This window comes from Stegostoma tigrinum, chromosome 1, assembly GCF_030684315.1.
Source record: "Stegostoma tigrinum isolate sSteTig4 chromosome 1, sSteTig4.hap1, whole genome shotgun sequence".
NCBI lineage: Eukaryota > Metazoa > Chordata > Chondrichthyes > Orectolobiformes > Stegostomatidae > Stegostoma > Stegostoma tigrinum.
In genome coordinates, this window is record NC_081354.1 from 2,706,410 (window position 1) to 2,728,659 (window position 22,250).

At 43.5% G+C, this 22,250-nt stretch overlaps 1 protein-coding gene across 5 annotated transcripts in view; it reads right to left on the minus strand.

Moving 5' to 3' along the window:
• Positions 1 to 14,729: 14,729 nt before the first annotated feature.
• Positions 14,730 to 22,250, minus strand: part of uso1 (USO1 vesicle transport factor) — a 73,261-nt gene continuing 65,740 nt past the window's right edge. For all 5 annotated transcript variants that reach the window (XM_059647315.1, XM_059647244.1, XM_059647280.1 and 2 more), the window contains 4 exons: positions 22,037 to 22,114; positions 19,157 to 19,273; positions 17,741 to 17,956; positions 14,730 to 15,996 (listed from right to left, as the gene is read on the minus strand). In XM_059647315.1, the coding sequence (XP_059503298.1) occupies positions 15,925 to 15,996; positions 17,741 to 17,956; positions 19,157 to 19,273; positions 22,037 to 22,114 (483 nt within the window). In that variant the 3' untranslated portion in view covers positions 14,730 to 15,924. The remainder of the gene's footprint in view (positions 15,997 to 17,740; positions 17,957 to 19,156; positions 19,274 to 22,036; positions 22,115 to 22,250) is intronic.

Below are 22,250 nucleotides of genomic sequence, written 5' to 3' on the forward strand. Positions count from 1 at the left end.
GCGCAATTGCCTCTAGCAATTAAAAAAAATGTCTCTATTTCCAAAATAGAAAATCTTGCTTGAACAATTTCATTGAATTCTTTCTGGAAGTAACACAATAGTTACAGGTGAAACAGAAGGTGTAATACGTGTACAATTCCAAAAAAAGGTTTCGCCAATATATTACATAATAGGCCAGTGTGGAAGGTCAAAGTTTACTGAAGCAGGGATAAGTGGTAAGATGATTGGCCAAATGGGCTAAGACAGAAATAAAGACCAAGGGAAAAGGTTCAGAGATAACGGGAACTGCAGATGCTGGAGAATTCCAAGATAATAAAATGTGAGGCTGGATGAACACAGCAGGCCAAGCAGCATCTCAGGAGCACAAAAGCTGACGTTTCGGGCCTAGACCCTTCATCAGAGAGGGGGATGGGGAGAGGGAACTGGAATAAATAGGGAGAGAGGGGGAGGCGGACCGAAGATGGAGAGTAAAGAAGATAGGTGGAGAGGTAGGGAGGGGATAGGTCAGTCCAGGGAAGACGGACAAGCCAAGGAGGTGGGATGAGGTTAGTAGGTAGCTGGGGGTGCGGCTTGGGGTGGGAGGAAGGGATGGGTGAGAGGAAGAACCGGTTAGGGAGGCAAAGACAGGTTGGACTGGTTTTGGGATGCAGTGGGTGGGGGGGAAGAGCTGGGCTGGCTGTGTGGTGCAGTCGGGGGAGGGGACGAACTAGGCTGGTTTAGGGATGCAGTAGGGGAAGGGGAGATTTTGAAACTGGTGAAGTCCACATTGATACCATATGGCTGCAGGGTTCCCAGGCGGAATATGAGTTGCTGTTCCTGCAACCTTCGGGTGGCATCATTGTGGCAGTGCAGGAGGCCCATGATGGACATGTCATCTAGAGAATGGGAGGGGAAGTGGAAATGGTTTGCGACTGGGAGGTGCAGTTGTTTGTTGCGAACTGAGCGGAGGTGTTCTGCAAAGCAGTCCCCAAGCCTCCGCTTGGTTTCCCCAATGTAGAGGAAGCCGCACCTGGTACAGTGGATGCAGTATACCACATTGGCGGATGTGCAGGTGAACCTCTGCTTAATGTGGAATGTCATCTTGGGGCCTGGGATAGGGGTGAGGGAGGAGGTGTGGGGACAAGTGTAGCATTTCCTGCGGTTGCAGGGGAAGGTGCCTGGTGTGGTGAGGTTGGAGGGCAGTGTGGAGCGAACAAGGGAGTGACGGAGAGAGTGGTCTCTCCGGAAAGCAGACAGGGGAGGGGATGGAAAAATGTCTTGGATGGTGGGGTCGGATTGTAAATGGCGGAAGTGTCGGAGGATGATGCGTTGTATCCGGAGGTTGGTGGGGTGGTGTGTGAGAACGAGGGGGATCCTCTTAGGGCGGTTGTGGCGGGGGCGGGGTGTGAGGGATGTGTTGCGGGAAATACGGGAGACGCGGTCAAGGGCGTGCTCGATCACTGTTGGGGGAAAGTTGCGGTCCTTAAAGAACTTGGACATCTGGGATGTGCGGGAGTGGAATGTCTTATCGTGGGAGCAGATGCGGCGGAGGCTGAGGAATTGGGAATAGGGGATGGAATTTTACAATCCGACCCCACCACCCAAGACATATTTCCATCCCCTCCCCTGTCTGCTTTCCGGAGAGACCACTCTCTCCGTAACTCCCTTGTTCGCTCCACACTGCCCTCCAACCCCACCACACCCGGCACCTTCCCCTGCAACCGCAGGAAATGCTACACTTGTCCCCACACCTCCTCCCTCACCCCTATCCCAGGCCCCAAGATGACATTCCACATTAAGCAGAGGTTCACCTGCACATCTGCCAATGTGGTATACTGCATCCACTGTACCCGGTGCGGCTTCCTCTACATTGGGGAAACCAAGCGGAGGCTTGGGGACCGCTTTGCAGAACACCTCCGCTCAGTTCGCAACAAACAACTGCACCTCCCAGTCGCAAACCATTTCCAATCCCCCTCCCATTCTCTAGATGACATGTCCATCATGGGCCTCCTGCACTGCCACAATGATGCCACCCGAAGGTTGCAGGAACAGCAACTCATATTCCGCCTGGGAACCCTGCAGCCATATGGTATCAATGTGGGCTTCACCAGTTTCAAAATCTCCCCTTCCCCTACTGCATCCCTAAACCAGCCTAGTTCGTCCCCTCCCCCCACTGCATCACACAACCAGCCCAGCTCTTCCCCCCCACCCACTGCATCCCAAAACCAGTCCAACCTGTCTCTGCCTCCCTAACCGGTTCTTCCTCTCACCCATCCCTTCCTCCCACCCCAAGCCGCACCCCCAGCTACCTACTAACCTCATCCCACCTCCTTGACCTGTCCATCTTCCCCGGACTGACCTATCCCCTCCCTACCTCCCCACCTATACTCTCCTCTCCACCTATCTTCTTTACTCTCCATCTTCGGTCCGCCTCCCCCTCTCTCCCTATTTATTCCAGTTCCCTCTCCCCATCCCCCTCTCTGATGAAGGGTCTAGGCCCGAAACGTCAGCTTTTGTGCTCCTGAGATGCTGCTTGGCCTGCTGTGTTCATCCAGCCTCACATTTTATTAACAAGGGAAAAGGTTGTCAAGTTGTCAACTGTTGGATGGCTCAGTGGTTAGCACTGCAGCCTCACAGCACCAGGGACCCGGTTCAATCCCACCCTCGGGTGCCTGTCTGTGTGGAGTTTGCTCATTCTCCCCGTGTCTGTGTGGGTTTCCTCTCACAGTCCAAAGATGTGCAGGTTAGGGTGGATTGGCCAAGAGAAATATAGGGTTACAGGGATAGGGTAGCAGAGTGAGATACTCTTTGGAGGGCCAATGAGCTGAATGGCCTGCTTCCGTGTTGTGAGATTCTATGTTGCTCAGTTCCTGACCAAGTAGCAAAACATGATTGGCAATACCTCTGGGAAGCACGGTCCCAGAAGGATCAATTGGATTTTGGAATGAAAAACACAGTTGGTAAATTTGTGGATATTATCCAGGTGCGCTGTATGGTCTTCAGGTGGTGAGGGGTGAAGCACAGGATAGCACAGTGGCTGTACAGGCATCACATGGATAGCAGATGACTGTTTACCAGGGCCTTCTCAAGGACAATAATATTGCTGAGTCAGCAACAGTCACACCCAAACAACAAATAACTGAAATTACAAGAGGAAATTAATGAACTTGTGCATAATTGGAAAATGAAATTCAATATCAATAAATATGAGCTATTGTAATCTGGGAAGAAATGATTAATTTCGGATACAACCTGTAATGGAAGGATCTAACTAGTGTGGGGGAGCAGAGGGATCAGAGACCAGCATTACACAAACCACTAAATACAGTGGCACATTTCAAAAGTGTCACAGCAATAGCCAAGGCCCTGGGCCTTATTTCTCTCCCCTTGCCTGGATCGATTCTGATCCGGTACTCTCCACCACACAGGAGAATGCGGACAACTTGTTTCATAGCACCATTCAGATTCAACCACTTCCATCCAGAAGAACAAGGGCAGCAGATACATGGGAACACCAGCCCCTGCAAGTTCCCCTCCAAGCCACTCACCAAACTGACTTGGAAATATATCGCCGTTCCTTCAGTGCCTTTGGGTCAGAATCCTGGAATTCCCTCCCTAAGGGACATTGTGGGTCAACCCACAGCACATGGACTACAGCGGTTCAACAAGGAAGCTCGCCCCCACATTTTCAAGGGGGCAACTAGGGACAGGGCACATTCCATGAAAGAATAAATTAAAATACGAACATCAAAAGCAATGAAAGACAAACAGGTTGTGGATGGGAGAAGTGAGGACAGTCGTTAACACAGAGATTAATCGCAAGATCTATTCTGACTTGGGGAAGATTTTTAAAGAATTTACTTGCATTAAAAAGACTGAGATGTTGTGGCTGTTAATTGCTGAGTAATTTTGGGTGTTTCCCTGTACCTCGCCCACCATTTTGTCAGGAAAGCAGGAGACCACACTGGGCCTGCTTGTCAGAGAGCCAATTCTCCACAGAGCTCTCAATAGACCAACTCTGCTCACATGATCAAATGCCATTATATCATTGAAGGCAACGGACATCAGCCTCCTTAATCAACAGTTTTGCTCTGTTTTTAAGTGCCCCGTGCTGAGAGGCAGCTTGGAATTGTAGAACACCCAGTTCTGAAGCCACCCTGAGATTCCACGTGGATATGTTCAGCTGGGATCTGCAGTTTGATCGTAGCAACAGAATCAGAAACAGCCTCACACAGTTCCGCACAGAGGGAGATACCTCCAGACCTGCTGCAGTCACTGGGGATACTCTTGTTCTTATACAGAGTCAGTCTCTGCCTCCTGTCCACCCTGCTGTCCCGCAGGGAGGTAGGGAGCTGGGTGTAGATGCTGCACGACAGTCAGATCCCTGAAGAAACTCAGCAGGTCCGTTAGCATCTGTGGAGAGAAAACAAAGTTAACAATTCCGGTCCAGTGGCACTTCTTCAGAACTGATTGTGGCAACGAAAAGTTTGGGGTATATGCTGAAGATGCAGTGAGGGTGGGCAGCGGGAGGAGTAAATGTCAGGTAGAGATGGAGCCTAGAGACAGAGAGAGAGAGAGAGAGAGAGAGGGGGGGTGTGGGAGCGAGAGAGAGAGACAGACAGAGACAGAAAGAGAGAGAGACAGAGAGAGAGAGGGAGAGAGAGAGAGTGGGGGAGAGAGAGAGTAAGACAGAGAGAGAGAGACAGAGGGAGAGAGGCAGAGAGCGAGAGAGACAGAGGGAGAGAGTGAGAGAGAGAGACAGAAAGTCAGAAAGACAGAGAGAGAGAGAGAGAGAGAGAGAGAGACAGAGATAGAGAGAGAACAGCAGTTGGGAGATGAAGGTCAGCTTGGGAGAATAGCTGCTGCTGGAGACAGTTAGTGACTGACATTTCCTTGTGTGCGGTAGCAGCTGATGTGACGATGAAGGCTGGTGTGTGAGGGTTGGGGAAAGGACATGGAAGAAGGTGCCTCAAGCCCTAAACATTGTTGAAATCAATAGTGAGCTGAGAAGGCTGCAGGGGTCTCCAAGCAGAAAATGAGGCTTTGTTCTTCCAGTTTGCACTGAGTTTCACTGGAGCACTGCAGCAAACCTGAGACAGATATTGCTGAGCTCCTAACCCCACTTCCTGTCATGTATTTACTATTCCTACTATCCCAACAGCATCCATATCAATAGCGTCATTAGCAGGATGCCACCGCAGGCACATACTCCCCTCTCCTCCCTTGTCAGCCTTCCATAGGGACGATTTCCTCCAGGCAACTTCATCCATATTCCTCCTTCATTCCAACACCTCCCCACATCCCATGACATCTTCCCATTCAACTCCAGAAGGTGTAACACCTGCCTGTTTACCCCCTCCCTCCTCAGTATCCACGGCCCTAAATACACCTTCCAGGTGAAGCAGAACTTTACCTGTACTTCCCACAATCTAGTCTCCTGTATTCGCTGCTCACAAAGTGGTCTCCTCTACACTGCGGAGACAAGTGGCTGACTGTGCAACTGCTTTGTAGAACATCTACGTTCTGCCTACGAAAATGACTCTGAGCTTTAAAAAAGGGTCTAGACCCGAAACGTCAGCCTTCCTGCTCCTCTGATGCTGATTGGCCTGCGGTGTTCATCCAGCTCTACACCTTGTTATCTCTGAGCTTTAAAATACCTTACCTCGTGTATTCAAGGGCTTTGTGGGAAGTTAGGGAGGAAATTGCAGGGCAATATCAACTATAAATGCAGGTGAGGTGCTGAATATCTGGAAAGTTGCTAATTGTTTAAGAGGGATGTAAAGAGAAGTTTGAGAGCTATGGACCTGTGAGTGTGACTTCAACGATGGGCATGTCATTGCACGTGATTCTGAAATATAGAATTTATATGTATTTGGAGAGGTATGGCATGATTAGGGATAAGCAACATGGTTTTGCATGAGAGAAATCATGTCTCACAAACTTGATTGAGATTTTTGAGGAAGTAGTCAAGAAGACTGATGAGGGCAGAGTGATAACATTGTTTACTCAGACTTAGGTAAAGCCTTTGACAAGGTTCCATGTGGTAAACGGATTAGTAAAGTTCGATCACATGGGATTCAGGCTGAGTTTGCCAATTGGATACAAAATTGGCATAAAGGCTGAAGGCAGTGAGTGATGGTGGAGGGTTGTTTTTCATGTTGGCGGTCTGTGACCAGCGGTATTCCACACAGATCAGTGCGATGTCAATTTTTGTTTGTCATTTATATAAATGATTTGGATGAGAATATAGAAAGCATGGTCAATAAGTTTGCAGATGACACCAGAATTGGTGGTATAGTGGACAGTGAAGAAAGCTATCTAAAATTATAAAGGGATCTTGATTAATTTGGTCATTGGGTTGAACTGAGGTAAATAGACTTTAATTTGGATAAATGCAAGGTATTCCATATTGGTAAAGTAAGCAAAGGCAAGATGGCATGGTGGCTCAGTGCTTAGCACTGCAGCCTCACAGCGCCAGGGACCCAGGTTCAATCGCTGCCCCGCAGGTGACTGTATGGGGTTTGCACATTCTCCCTGTGTCTACGTGGGTTTCCTCCGGGTGCTCCGGTTTCCTCCCACAGTCCAAAGATGTGCAGGCTAGGTGGATTGGCCACGCTAAATTGCCCGTAGTGTTTAGGGATGTGTGCGTTATAGGGGGATGGGCCTGGTTGGGATGCTTCAAAGGGCAGTGTGGACTTGTTGGGCTGAAGGGCCTGCTTCCACACTGCAGGGATTCTATGATCTACATATACAATTAAAAGTAAAGTCTTGGGCAGTGTTGTAGAACAGAGGGGCCTAGGGGTGCAGGTACATAATTCTTCGCAGTGTGCATCACATATAATTGGTTGGGGGGAGGTGGCTAAGAAGGCATTTAGCATGAATACCTTCATTGCCTAAAGCTTTGAGTAGAGGAGCTGGGACGTCATGTTAAGGTTGTACAGGATGTTGGCGAGGCCTCTTCTGGAGCATTATGTTCAGTTCTGGCCGATATTATTATGTTGGAGAGGGTTCAGAAGAGATTGAGCAGGATGCTGCCAGGAATGTAAGGTTTGAGTTATAAGGAGAGTCTAGATAGGCTGGGCCTTGTTTCACTGAACTGAAGGAGGTTGAGAGGTGACCCTTATGGAGGTTGAAGAATAATGAGGGATATAGATAAAGTGAGTGACAGGAGATTTTTTTTTTCCCTGAAGTGGGGCATTTCAAGACTAGGGGGCATATTTTTATGGTGAGAGGAGCAAAATTTAAAAAGGATAAGGGGCACTTTTTTAACACAGGGTGGTTCATGTGTGGCATAAATGCCCAGAGGAAGTGGTGGATATGGGGATAAATCCAATGTTTAAAAGACATTTAGATAGGTTCATGAATAAGAAACATTTGGGGTGATATGGGCCAAGTGCAGGCAGGTGGGACTAGTTTAATTTGGGATTATAGTCAGCATGGACATGTTGGACCGAAGGGTCTGCTTCAGTGTTGTATGCCTCTATGGCTCTGTGACCCTGTCCCCCGGCAAAAATCTCTGTCTCGGGCTTGCTGCTGTGCTCCAGGAAAGCTTAGCACAAGCTGGAATGTCAGTATCTCATTTTCCACCTGGGGGCCCTGCAGCTTTCAGGATAAAGTTGTAACAAATATAAAAGTTCAACAATTTTATGCGTTGACAAACTTCTCTCAGGTCCTTGTCCCAACATTCACACACTAGGCCTTATCATCACATGGGCTGCCACCAAACACAAGTGTCAACCACTAATAATCCCCATTAACAGCTAGTTGTTCTCTCAGGCTGACCATTGGCCATTTCGTTGTCTTCCCAACTGTTTTTCTCTCTCTCCAAACTCCATCTGTTTACTGTTACCTCCCTCCCCCCTTCCCTATCTTCCCCCCAACCCATCTTCAGGTTACATACCAACCTTTTCCTACCTACAATTAGTTCTGAAGAAGGTTCACTAGACCAGAATCATCAAGTGTTTTCTCTCCACAGTGTCGTCAGAACTGTTGAGTTTCTCCAGCATTGTGTGTGTTTTTCGGATTTCAGCGAACACAATTCTTTGATTGTTCGCATGTCAGGTTGCTGTGCTGAGTAGATTTGGCGTAGAGTGTAAGCTACAGCTTTGTCCATGCCAAGAGTTGATAACTTTGTTAAACCTCTTCACTGTGCGTACAATATCCGGCTCTGCCATGAAATGCAGGCTAAGGTGTTAGGAACTAACGCATTAGGTGGGGTTTTTTACAGACCCCCTAATAGTTGCAGAGAAGTGGAGGAGTGGATTGGGAGGCAGGTACTGGAAAGGTACAGAGATCACAGGGTTGTAGTCATGGGTGACTTCAACTTTCCAAATATTAATTGGAAACTTTTTAGTTGTAATTATTTAGGTGGAGCGGATTTTGTCCAGTGTGTTCAGGAAGGATTCCTGTCACAGTACGTAGATAGACCAACATGAGGAGAGGCCCCACTTTGGATTTGGTGCTTGGCAACGAACCAGGCCAAGTGTTAGACCTGTTGGTAGGAGAGCATTTTGGTGGTAGCGATCATAACTCTGTTTCTTTTACAATACTCATGGAAAAGGATAGGTACATACAGCAGGGTAAGGTTTATAACTGGGGGGAGGGTAATTACATACAGTTAGGTAAGAACTGGGTAACATAAAATGGGAACAGATGCTGTCAGGGAAGGGCACTATTGAAATGTGGAGATTGTTTAAGGAATGCACACTGCGTGTGCTCGATATGTTTGTCCCTGGCAGGCAGGGAGGATATAAGTTAGCCAGGAAGGAGCTGAAGGGCTGGCTTAGGAGAGCTATAAGGGGGCATAAGAAAACCTTGGCAGATAGGATCAAGGAAAACTCCAAGGCTTTTTACACGTACGTGAGGAATAAGAGAATGACCAGGGAAAGGATAGGACAATCAAGGGTTGGAAAGGTCATTTGTGCGCGGAGCCTAAAGAGATAGGAGAGGTCCTTAATGAATACTTTTCTTCAGTATTCACAACTGAGAGGGACCTAGTTGTAGAGGAGGACAGAGTGAAACAGGCTGGTAGGCTAGAGAAGGTCGATGTTAGTAAAGAAGATGTGCTAGGAATTCTGAGGAAGCTGAAGATAGAAAAGTCCCCCAGGCGGGATGGGATTTATCCAAGGATTCTATGGGAACAGAGGGCCAAGATCACAGAGCCTTTGGCGATGATCTTTTCATCCTCACTGTCCATGGATATAGTGCCCAAAGATTGAAGAGAGGCAAACATCATTCCCTTTTTAAAAAATGCAAATAGGGATAACCCCAGAAATTACAGGCCAGTTAGTCTTATGTCAGTGGTGGGCAAATTATTGGAAAGGGCTCTGAGAGACAGGATTTATGATCACTTGGATAGGCACAGTTTGATTTGTGATAGTCAGCATGGATTTATGAGGTATAGATCATGCCTCACAAACCTTACTGAACTCTTTGAAGAGGTGACCAAACACGTGGATGAAGGTAGAGCAGTGGATGTGGTATATATGGATTTGAGTAAGGAGTTTGATAAAGATCCCCATGGTAGGCTCATGAAGAAGGTAAGGAGGCTTGGGATAGGGGGAAATGTGGCAGATTGGATTTGGAATTTGGCTGACCCTTAGAAGACAAAGGGTGGTAGTGGACATAAAATATTCAACATTCTGCTCAGTTATGAGTGGTGTACCACAAGGATCTGTCCTGGGTCCTCTTCTATTTGTGATTTTGTAAATGTTTTGGATGAAGGAGTGGAAGGGTGGATTAGCAAGTTCATGGGTAATATGAAGGCAGGTCATGTTGTGGACAGTGCGGAGGGCTGTTCTAGGTTACAAAGAGACATTGATAGGATGCAGAGCTGTGCTGAGAAGTGACAGATGGAGTTTAACCCTGAAAAGTGTGAGATGATTCACTTGGGAAGGACAAACTTGAAAGCAGAATACTGGGTTAACAGAAAGTTCCTTGGCAGTGTGAAGGAGCAGAGGGATCTTGGGGTTCATGTCCACAGTTCCCTGAAAGCTGCCACCCAGGTGGATAGAGTTGTTAAGAAGGCGTATGGTGTGTTAGCTTTCATTAATGGAGGGATTGAGTTCAAGAGCCGTGAAGTTATGCCCCAACTGTACAAAAGCCTGGTTCGGCCACATCTGGAATATTGTGTCCTGTTCTGGTCACCTCATTACAGGAAAGATGTGGAAGCATTGGAAAAGGTGCAGAGGAGATTTACCAGGATGTTGCCTGGAATGGAGGGAAGGTCTTACGAGGAAAGGTTGAGAGAGCTAGGGCTTTTCTCTTTAGAGCAACAAAGGATGAGAGATGACTTGATAGAGGTGTACAAAATGATCAGAGCTACAGACAGAGTGGGCAGCCAGAGACTTTTTCCAAGCATGGAGGTAACACAAGGGGGCATAGTTTTAAAGTGAGTGGAGGCAGATACAGGGGAGGCAGAGGTAGATTCTTTGCTCAGAGTGTGGTAGGACTTGGAATGCATTGCCAGAGAGGGTAGTGGAGTCAGCCTCATTCGGTGCATTCAAGTGGCTATTAAATAGGCACGTGGATGGTAGCATAAGGGAGGGGTGGAGCTTAGATAGACCTTAGGATTAGGGTAGAAGTTTGGCACAAAACTGTGGGCCGAAGGGCCTGTACGGTTCCATGCTCTATGAACTCCTTCTATGAATGTTCTTTCTAGGACATCTGAAGGTGTCACTTTATTGATTCCTCCACCCTATTTATTGCTATTAATGTTGAAACTGCCACTTTTGTTTTCTATGTATCATTTTATTTCATTGATGGACCTGGTGCCATTTGATCCTGTTACACATGCCCTTGCACTCCCCGACTCGAAGGTTATCTACATTTTTTGCCCCGTTGTAATTGGTAATGTTACGATGCCAGATGATGTTACTATTGAACAAGTCAGGTACTAGACTGAAATCTGGTCTATTAGGTCATATTTAGTTTTCTTTTATTCAATGAGATGATACAAGCACACTGATGCAGATTTCAATTTTATTGATAAAACCAGTTTATTATGCTAAAGAAATGATTGCTTGTTTAATCTACTTACAAAACAGTTTGAAAGATTTCAAAAGACATGGTAAATAAAGTTTCATTTATTTCTAACGATATATTTTACAGTAATTAAATAGTTGAGAGAGTAACATTATCTTTCACATCTAAAGGCTCGACTTAACTGTCGCTTTCAATGGTAGAGATAACAAGGTGTACAGCTGGATGAACACAGCAGGCCAAGCAGCAGCTTAGGAGCACAAAAGTTGACGTTTCGGGCCTAGACCCTGCTCGGCCTGCTGTGTTCATGCAGCTCTACACCTTGTTATCTCTGATTCTCCAGCATCTGCAGTTCCAATGATCTCTGTTGCTTTCAATGTTGGTTCTAAGAGTCTGACACCATCTTCTTAGTTATTCACACAACTGAGCTTTGACATCATCAGCTTCAAATAACCCCTTCAGAGTTCTAACCAAATACTTAGTTCTAACCAAAAACTGAAACCCTTACACTAAGCTAACCTATGTTTCAACTGTTTTGAACAATCTCTGTTCTTGTTCTTATTACAAACTTTAATTAAGATGTTCCAAGCTATGAGTATTTCTCCTAAGCAAAATACACAATTCCCAGTCCTTCTAAACCAAAAGCAAGCTAATGCTTTACATTGTTTTGAGTGGGATGGTGAAACAATCTCACAATGCAAATTTCCAATGTCACTTGAGGTACACACACCCCCTTAAAAAAAAAAATTGGCTCCAGATACTAAGATATTAATTGTTAAACTACCAATTACACACAAACCAAAACTGAGACCAGGAGTTAAAAATGCAAAATTTCACACCTTACATCACAGCAGTCATTGGCATACCACCTATCCGTACTTGAATTTGGTTCAAGAGACTCAGTGCTGTTTTCTATCTTGTACCTAGTTTACAATTAATGAGAGTGGGATCCTTGACAATAACTCAGCTTCAACCCAGTCAGCACTTTTGCAATCTTGCCTCTCATATGTTGAGGGTGTAATATCGCCAGTTTCTGAGCTCCACCTCTGCAAGGTTTGAGGGGTCCTGGAATACTTCTAAAGGTGGAGGTGGTCAGATTCTTGGCATGCAGGGGAAATCAATGGTCAGTGAGGGAAGGTGGCAAAGTGGAATTCAAAACACAAACAGATCAATCACAATCTTATTGAATGGCAGAACAGACTCAAGGGGATGAGCGGTTTACTTCTGCCCCTATTTCATAAATAGGCATTTGTCTTAAAGGGTGGGTCTCGATCCGGAAGCCAACTTATCCAGAATATCATCTAGTTATCACAACACCCAAGATCAGGCTCTCCAATAAGCAAACCCACAATCGCCAAATTTTCATACGTAATTCTGAGGAGACTACAACAGACTAATTTTTTTTACAAAACTATTGATGGAAAAATAACCTTAATTCTAGTCCTGCAAATAAATACCCCTTGCAAATGTGAATTTAAGAGTTACTTAAGCAAAAGACGTCAGGTGGCTCAGTGGTTAGCACTGCTGCCTCACAGTGCCAGGCACCCTTGTTCAATTCCGGCCTCTGTGCAAACTCAACATAGTTGCCTTTCTCCACTGGTGCTCCGGTTTCCTCCCACAGTCCAAAGATGTGCAGGTTATGTGGATTGGCCATGCCAAATTACCCGTAATGCCCAGGGATGTGTAGGTTAGGTGGATTAGCCATAGGAAATGCAAGGTTACAGGGTAGGGAGGTGAGTCAGTGTGGACTTGTTGGGGTGAATGGCCTGTTTTCACACTGTACAGATTCTATGATTCTATATATTCTAATATAGATTCTAATCTTTATGTTTATGAATCTGATCGATTTCAGGAGTAAACCGTAATAGCGAGCACATCTATCCACTCCCAACAGTTGATAGTCACAAAATGCTTTTTGTCTAGACATGAAGGAGTGCATATTTTGCACAATGAAATAACTATTATAAACTCATTCCTGTGGCTACATTGGCAGACAGCTGTTTGCTTTGCACAGGTAGAAGCAGCTCAGTACATTGCCCAACGATTACATACACTGCAAAACACAATGTCTCAGACAATGTGGTGGCAAAATTAACTTTGCAGCTGATACATAAGAATACCATCACATTTGAATTGTTCAAAGTCTCTCCCCTTGCTCAGCTAGAAATATATACCTGTTACTTCATTGGCACAGGGTCAAAATCCTGGAACTCCCTAAACAGCAACATGAGACTCTACACTCCAAGACTGCAACAGTTCAACCATATCCTCAAGAGCAATTAGGTGGACGAGCCAGTAATGCTGTTATAAATGCTAACATTTTGGTAGAGACCTGACCTTTCCATTAGATAAGATGGCTGGTATGCAAGATGCTGAAGATCTTGGAGAAGCCTCGCTAAGCTGTGTAAATGGCTATACCCGAGAGCTGATGGGAAAGACCTCCAACAGTCTCAGCCATGATCCCTTGTATAACCTCTACAATCAGAGTTTCCCCTGATTCCCACTGACTTGTGTTTTGCTAGGGCTGCTTAGTCTCATTCTTGGTTAAAAACATAAAAGGGAGGTCACGATTTGCATCTCTGGAGTTTAACTCTTCTATGCAAATTTGAGTCAAGACTGTAATGAAGTGTGCACTGAATATTTCTGGCAGAATTTCAGCAGGAAGCTGTTAGAGGTGATTGCCACTAAGTAGTGTTTTCAGTGCGATACCCTCCATCACTTCTCTGGTAATGGACAGTAAACCAAGAGGACTGACTTGTACAGTCTTCCCTTTCGTCAGGTGGATGCCAGTGCTGCAGTGTACTGTAGAACTCACCTTACGGTAGTCTTGCATAGTAGCTTTATCACATTGACCGATCACTTTGTGCTCTGTATGGTGCTGCTCCTGGCATTCTCTCCTACTTCTTGTTCAGCTCAATGGCAATGCCAGATAGCTACATTCTGCACCATGAGATCAGATAATGACTGAAACCAGTTCTGCAGCTGGTGGCCCACAGCACATCATGGATGTTTGAATCAGATGCACTAATAGATCAGTCCTGAGATATTAAATGTAGACAGATCGGAAAAGGTGGGGCTATTTAAGGTTATGAGAAAAGGAGTCCAGACAGTAGAGAAGGACAAAGTTCCCACTGATGAAAAGAGTGAGACACAGAGGGCACAGATTTACAACAACTGGCAGGAGCAGCAACAACACTTAATTATCACACAACAAGCGTTTGAGATCCAGGGTGTGCTGGTGGACGCGGTAGAGACTTTCAAGCAGCAATTAGATTACTACCTGAAAAGAGATAATGTGTAGTGTTACAGGGAGAAGGCAAGCAAGTTATACTGGGTAAATTGCTCCTTCAGAGAACTAGCACAACATCATGATGGGCTAAATTGTCTCCTTCTGTGCTGTATCATAGTGAGAATAAAACATCTCAAGGCAGTTTGAGAGAAGGGTTTTAAAAAAAATTAACACCAAGCTACAGGAGACATGAGGACAGGTGAATTGAGGTTTGATCCATTATTCAACTTTTGACAGAGAGGCAAACAGCTGGAGAAATTGGGAATTCCTGTTATTGGGGTTCAGGAAACTGAATGCCCATGTTGGAGTAATGAAGATCAGGGATGTGTCAGAGGCTATAACACTTCTTGTTACTACATTTAAACAGTGAAATGCACAGTCAACTCGGTAGAGCAATTATTAAAATCTGTTTGGAAATCAACCAACATCAAGTTAGTCACTTCGTATTCCTGGTCACATCCAAAAGTAAATAACATTCCAGTAAGTCAGATAATGTTTATTGTACAACAATAACTTGATCTTGTTTAACCTCTAATGGGACAGAATGTTATAAAAATTCCATTGCATGAAACTAGTAAAAACATTTATCTGAACTCTCTCAGATATGAACTTTATTTCCAAAACACAATTACATTCTCTCTCTATAAAGTGTACTATCTCATTCTATTCCAATTTGGCATAACAGCCAATAAATTATATAAATCATACAGGATCTCATTTCTCTGCAATACAGCTGATAGACGTAGAAATAAATCTGTCTGTGGTATCGTCAGTGAATAATCAACATTAATGTAATACCGGTAATTCCAAACTGCTTAAATATTGTTCAGTTATTAACTTCACAGCATACATCTCAATGCGTTGTTGAATCTGAGGGACAGAGCATAGTTTCTGAACAATGTAAAAGGCACACTAGATCCTCTGTGTGTGACAGGCTAACATGAATCAGGGCAACAACTGTTCAGCTGCTTCCCAGCGCACGGCCTCAATTCAGAAAGGCCAGTGAACTTTCATTTACCTAGAAATCCTCACTGAAGAGGCAATGCCCTGACTTGATGCAAAGGTCGGCAAAATAGATGGCCCACACTGATCTCCTGCAGCACACTGCCCTTATACTTGTCAGATACAGCAGCTTAGGTAAATCAATGAAATTGCTGGTAAACAGCAGCTATTAAGGTTCAATCAGATCTCACAGAAGAGTTGTGCAAGACATCTAGTTGCCCAGTTTCTTGACCTGACATTTTGCCATGTTCTTAAGGGCTGCTTTTAAACTCCAGGTTGGTCTGCAAGCTCCCACAATAATGCATTCTCTAGATATTGCAACACTAGGTCAAATTATACAGGCATAACTGTAGACTAAGGGTGGTTAGCTTACTCTTCACTCCAACAGTAAGTATCTGCTTCGTGTACCTTGAGGGAATGTTTTTTTCCCTTAAATGGAGAAAAACAACATTGCATTATTAAAATTTTAATAGTTTAAAAATGAAAAGTTTCTCTCCTACCCAGTAAGCAAACTTCTGCAACTGGTAGAAGATACAATTAAACTTATTTCAAAACCCCTTTCCAAAAGAAAAACAAAACATTCTGAACTGTTTCTATATTCTGCATCCTGTGGTAACCGAAGCTTTGACCTTCTTTACATTTCCTCATTCTGCCTGTATATCATCGTTATGCAATTAGTTTGGATCATCTTCATCATCATCATCATCTTCTTGGTCAGCAGACTCCAGGTCATCTTCATCCTCAACCTGGAGAGACCAAACAACATTGTTCAGCATCACACTCCATATCTAATTAGATAAGAAATGGAGATCATATTTTATGGTTAATAAAACTGTGCACTCTCAAATCAATTGCCAATTAGCTCAAAATCATCCTCAAAGGCCATTTACTTGAATCAATAAGATTTGTTCTGTCAACTTCACATTCCCAATCCTAAACATGACATCTAACATACTACTGTTGCATTTTCTGGATGTGAATAAAATAATTTAAAGCACAACAAGCCAACTGATCCAACTAGTCTATTCTCCAAATCAGCTTCCTTCTTTCTCAGAGATAATGGGAACTGCAGATGCTGGAGATTCCAAGATAATAAAATGTGAGGCTGGATGAACACAGCAGGCCAAAGCTCTCTGATGAAGGGTCTAGGCCCGAAACGTCAGCTTTTGTGCTCCTGAGATGCTGCTGCTCTCTGATGAAGGGTCTAGGCCCGAAACGTCAGCTTTTGTGCTCCTGAGATGCTGCTTGGCCTGCTGTGTTCATCCAGTCTCACATTTTATTATCCTTCTTTCTCACCCTGTTTGCATATGCTTCTTTTGCTCTCTCCCTCATGTGTTAACTAGGCCCTCCCTTTAACAGACAGATGTTCTTTGCTTCAATCACTGTACTATTTAAGTATATTTGTACCGCAGAGCGAGCAAGCTTTCTGGGTGAGATCCAGCAGCAGACTTCCTTCCAATGAAGGATTGAGAATCACAGGAAGAGATGAACACGCTTCTTGTGACAAAGCCCATCCACCAAATGGCAGGCTGTGAACTACAGGGTGAGAGTGGTCTTTGCCAAACTGGGTCAGGACAAGACAAGGCCTCTACACAGCCAACCTCTATCACTGGGGCCTCAGTGCAAAACCATTATGCACTGCAAAAAAAAAAAGTACTTTTAAATCAACCTGTTCAAGGATGCTACGACATCTCTGGGGCAAAGAACAAAGAAAATTACAGAACAGGAACAGGCCCTTTGGCCCTCCAAGCCTGCACCGATCCAGATCCTCTATCTAAACCTGTCACCCATTTTTCCAAGGATCTGTATCCCACTACTCCCTGCCCATCCATGTATCCGTCTAGATACATCTTAAATGCCTCTACCACCTCAGTGGGACTTGAACTCAGGTCTTCTGGTACAGTTGTAGAGTCCCTACCACTGGAACAGAACAGTCCTCCTTAGGCACTTCCAAAGAGAAACAAAACGGTGAGAAGTGCCCCTTCTACAGATTAAATAGTGGAGGAATCACTTTAATCTCAGCAAACAATGTCATCACATGATCGCTCAAGCAGCTCTCGGTCTCCCTCATTTCTTGCACTATCCTGCCCAATCAAACCCCTTAAGTTCTTTAGCCTTTAGCTCTGTTGTAATGATGACCATACTATGCAAGAGGCATTTAAGTGCAATTCATTTATGAATCAGAATAACAAATTTACTTCCAATTGGTTTTGTGCAAATATGAAAGCCAGAAAACTCAATTAACTGATCAAATTTATTTTGATGCGTATTTAATAGTTAAAGGTAATTAGGGTTTCTGGTGATTATACTGTATTAGCCTAAACATGTTGAAATACCTACCTGATTCTAATTAGAGCAATTTAGATTTTCCACCATAAATAAAAAAGAACGAGATAAAACTTGCACACAGACTGTAATGCAACCACATTAAGTGGCACAGCAAAAACTCACTTAGTCATTAAAATATTAATACTGCAACGGCATACATACTGGCTCTCCAAGCTCTTTGAGCCGATTCTTAAATCCAAAGATTTTCTGGTCTTGGTCTGCGAGAAGTACCAACAGATCATCCTGTTCCTTCTTTGATTCTGTCAACTCTTGCTGGAGCTTTCTCTTATCAGTTTCGAGAATGGCAATTGTACTGTTTGTTGATGCAAGCTGTTGATCAAGGGACTTTTTCTCCTCTGTCAAGATCTTAACCTGATCCTGTACATATGAATAAAACAGAATAATCCCAAATGAAGCTGCAACCTTGACATTCAGTTTAGTCCTATAACATGTCACATTCCCTGCAATCTTCAGTCAAAATGATTAAAAAGGAGATTGGATATTGGTGCTCAAAAGTTACATCTGGAATATTAAAAATATTCATAGGATTAGAGCATCTAGAGGAAGGCCACTGTTTATTGCCAAACTCCAACTGTTCTTGAGCAGGTGGCTGTGGTTAAACCAGTGAAATGAAGAAGTGTGCGATGGATAATTAACAAAAGCAGATCCAGTACTATATCTGCTTAAACATGAAGAACATGCTGGGAGAAAAAGAGGGTCCACTCTAGCAGAGTACTGCAATGTCGTGAGCAATGGCCTGCAATCATGTTTACCTTGCTTTGGGCACCTCCTGTGCAGTGTAACCTTATATGCCTCATTCTGTCCAAGCACCCTATGATCTGTATGTCCTTGCTTACTATAATCTGCCCGTACTGCTCGCAAACAAAATTCTTCATTGTACTCAGGGACACATGACAACAAATCAAACCAAACAAAACAAAACAATTTTCTGTTGAGCATGGGGCATACAGCATAACTAGATCTAAGGCAAGGGTCTTGTGTCAGAGAAGGGGCTGATGAGATGCATAAAATTTACTCAGCAATGTTTCTCATAGTTTGGATGATGTTAATCCAGTAACTTCTATTTCCAATAAAGTGATAGGAAGAGTTTGTACCAATAATAAAACCACAACAAAAGAATAACTGGAATAGACTGAGTGCAACCAAATGGATTTTGCTAGTTCCACACTGTTACTCTGAAGACACGGGTAGAGATCTTTGATACAGAATAATTTAGTGGTAGTATGTATAGAATGTAGAGATCCAGAGTAGAATCATCATAAAAAACTGAGTGAACCATTATGCTGTTCATATCATGGATTGTGAAGTTGATGCATTTAACACAATGGGTCATGCTATCACCATAACGGCCTGATCTTGCAATGTTGCTAAGCAGTTGGATAACACCATGGTTTAAAGTCACACAGGTTGAAATAAGTAAGCAACCTAGCACAAATTATATTAAAACTAAACTACAACCAAAACATATAGCTCAAGCTTCAAACACCTTCAGTTTGAAAGCTTTAGTCGAGTGAATATCTGTAAGATGACGACACAATGGACTAATTTATAGCTTACCTTTAATGTATTATTCTCATCCTCCAATACTGATAGTCTGTTTTCAAGCTGCCCAATCTTCACTGCTGCAGAATCACTGTCATTGTCCCTCAACGATGCTTCTGCTGTGCCCACAAGCTTTAAATATGACGCCAAAGTGCAAGTGAACAGATTTAGATTGTCACAGATTAATTCACAAAAAATACTGTCATTATCCTTTTCTATGAGTTTGTACTTGAAGATAAGCTAAATCAATAAAAAGTTAAAAGTTTCACGAGATATACTTTTTTTTGCACAAGTCACAACAACTGCATTTGGTGGAAGGTGTTCTAAAGCTGTTCACTTTCTGTACGTAATTATACGGTCAACAGCTTAGTCTTACCATGAATTAAGAATGAACAATAAATGCAATAAAATTTCAGTGATGCCTACATCAAATGAATGAATAAAATAAAGGTAGTTGTGAAATGCAAATGATTCTCATGCCCAGTGAAAGAAACAAAGTTATCTACATCGAACAGAATTTGCTCGAAGTCACAGAAAATTCATAATCACTTAAAAATCAGTTGCATCAGTTCTATATGTTGCCATGTGTGGCTGGCAACTCCTATGCTCAATGGTGTTAGAAATATTCAATTGCCTGCCTCAGGTAGAGTTGAACATGCAAGGAAACCTATTTACCATTAAAGGATATTAACTAAATGGTGGTGACACAGTAACAGGAGTTTTATTTTAATGAGTGACACCACAGCTCATGAATTGGCCAGTCCTAACATGGACCAGTTTTCACAGGAAAAATGTGGAGGACGGGTGAGAGAAAAGGAGAAAATCATGTGGGGCACAAATGGAATTCAAATACATTCAAGCCAACACAATCCTCTGCCCTGAGATATATGATCTAATGAAGGATTAGTGAATGTTGACAAATAAGTGAAAGATTCATGCAAAAGCGCTGCAGGAAACCAAAGTGCCACTTGAATGGCCAGCTGCTTGAGGAAAATGCCCCGGAATTAGGAAGGGAATGAGTTCTCTCATGATGCTGCTCCAGGTGGAAAATGCACAGGAGGGGGTTGGAAACTGGTTCCGTTCTGATGCCATTCCCAGTTAAATACTTGGTCTGATTGAATACACTGAATAGACAATTGCGAAAAATGTTTTTGACAGAGGAAGCATCTTAAAGAGCAAGGGAGAAAACTGGCATGGCATGCTGCTACAACGTATTGCTAAAGTTTAGTTTTTGAAGCAGAGGATTTCACAAGGACAGCTTGGCCTAGACATCCACAAAGGTGACAGCCAACTGAGCAAAAACAAAATTGAAGGAAAGACTGCCAAGTTTGTCTTACCAGATTCTTTAGGTCTCAACCTGAGGCTGGCTAATCTCTGCACTTGGTTTTAAGGTTTTGAATCTTTGTGAGAAGCCCATCAATTTAATATGCTAACTCTAACTGCCTTTTTTAAATATAGCAACGGTCATCACTATTGCTAGGAATCATCAGTAATTTCTGTTAAAATGCACAGGATTAGGCTGCTCAAACAAATATTGTCAGTTATTCGCTCTAACAGGCAAAGAGTGGCTCACATCCCATTCAATACTCTTTATAATGTGACAATCATGCAGAATGGATCACCCACACCTTTCATGGCATAAAAACACTTCATGACGCCATTAATTCACCAGCTCCCGGCTCCGAGCAAATATAGCCAATGGTCAACACAGACTCTCCAGAAATTAACTAAAGCAGTTTAACATCAGATATTAACTTTTATTTTCTTTCTTTTCTCAGTGCTTCTTAACCAACTGTGCAGCTTTTTATTTATTTCCCAAGCTCGGAAAGACAAAATTGAGATAGATGAACACTGTGACAATTTTTATAGTTAAAAAGTGACAAGCATTTCACTTGGTCACGTTCCATTACAGCAAACAGACCTCCAAAATACAGATAGTTTGATTTTTCACATCAAACTCTGCCATCTGTTAATAATCAGCTGCATGTAAAAACCTCAGATTTCTTAAACTGGTTCTGACTGGACATAGCTGACAGTTGCTTGACAAGCTCTTTCCACATTTAGAAACTGAGCAAATACAAAATGCTGACATGGAAAAATGTATCCACAATTCTTCGAGAGGAGGAATCAAGGAGATTTTCACAGAATGGTTAAATACTTTTGGGATGCATCCAAAATGTGACTGCCATGCCGTGACTTCGAACTTTCATCAAATTCCACGCAACACTGTGCAAGTGCTCTGTGTAGTCATGTTGCCTGAATGAACTTTCTCCAAGAATCTTCCATTTCAGGGCACACTGCCACAGCAGGTGGAAGAGTAAAATACTGCACCTTACCATGGGATTCTAATGGATGGGTTTTGAGATGCATTTCCTCTACCTCCACTCCCAATCTCTGAAATCACCAAGCCAAGACCAAGAGGAACCCAAGAAACTGAAATAAGTGCAGTAGAAAGTCACTGACCTACGACTCTCATGCTGGCCAGCTCAGAGAGACTAGCATAAACTTTACAGTGGACCACTTGACTTCTCAGCTGATTTTATTGGACAGCCGAGTGAAAGAAGAAATGAACAAAGAATTTTGTTTGTGCAGCACCAGTCATTAACTTGTACTGAGAAAATAAAATCGGTAAAATGAACGTAATGGGAGCAGAGCACTGTGCTCAGATCATACCCTTGTACTTTGAGGAATGCTTTATAAGGAAGAGAATAATAGCTACTTTTTGATCATGTGTACAACTGTTAACAGGTTCTCCACAGAGCTCCAATGATTTATATGGGGTGAGTAAACATGCATGCTTTTTTTTAAAATCCTGAATTATGACTGGTTAAATATAACACATTGGAATGATCATATGCACCATCTTGAACACATGACATAGGAATGAAACCGTACCTTGTGCTGATCCATTTGTTGATCACCAGCAACATCCGTGGTGACTTCAGCTAGGTTTCCTGTTGACTGAGCAGTCCTCTATAGAATCATTAAATTAGATATCTCAGTTTCAATTCTGTTCGGTACTTCAAAACTTTTCTACAGAACTATGCTGAAATATTCCAAGGCGTCAACAGGCCAAACTTGAGAAAAATTAGTTACAATTAAAATTGCA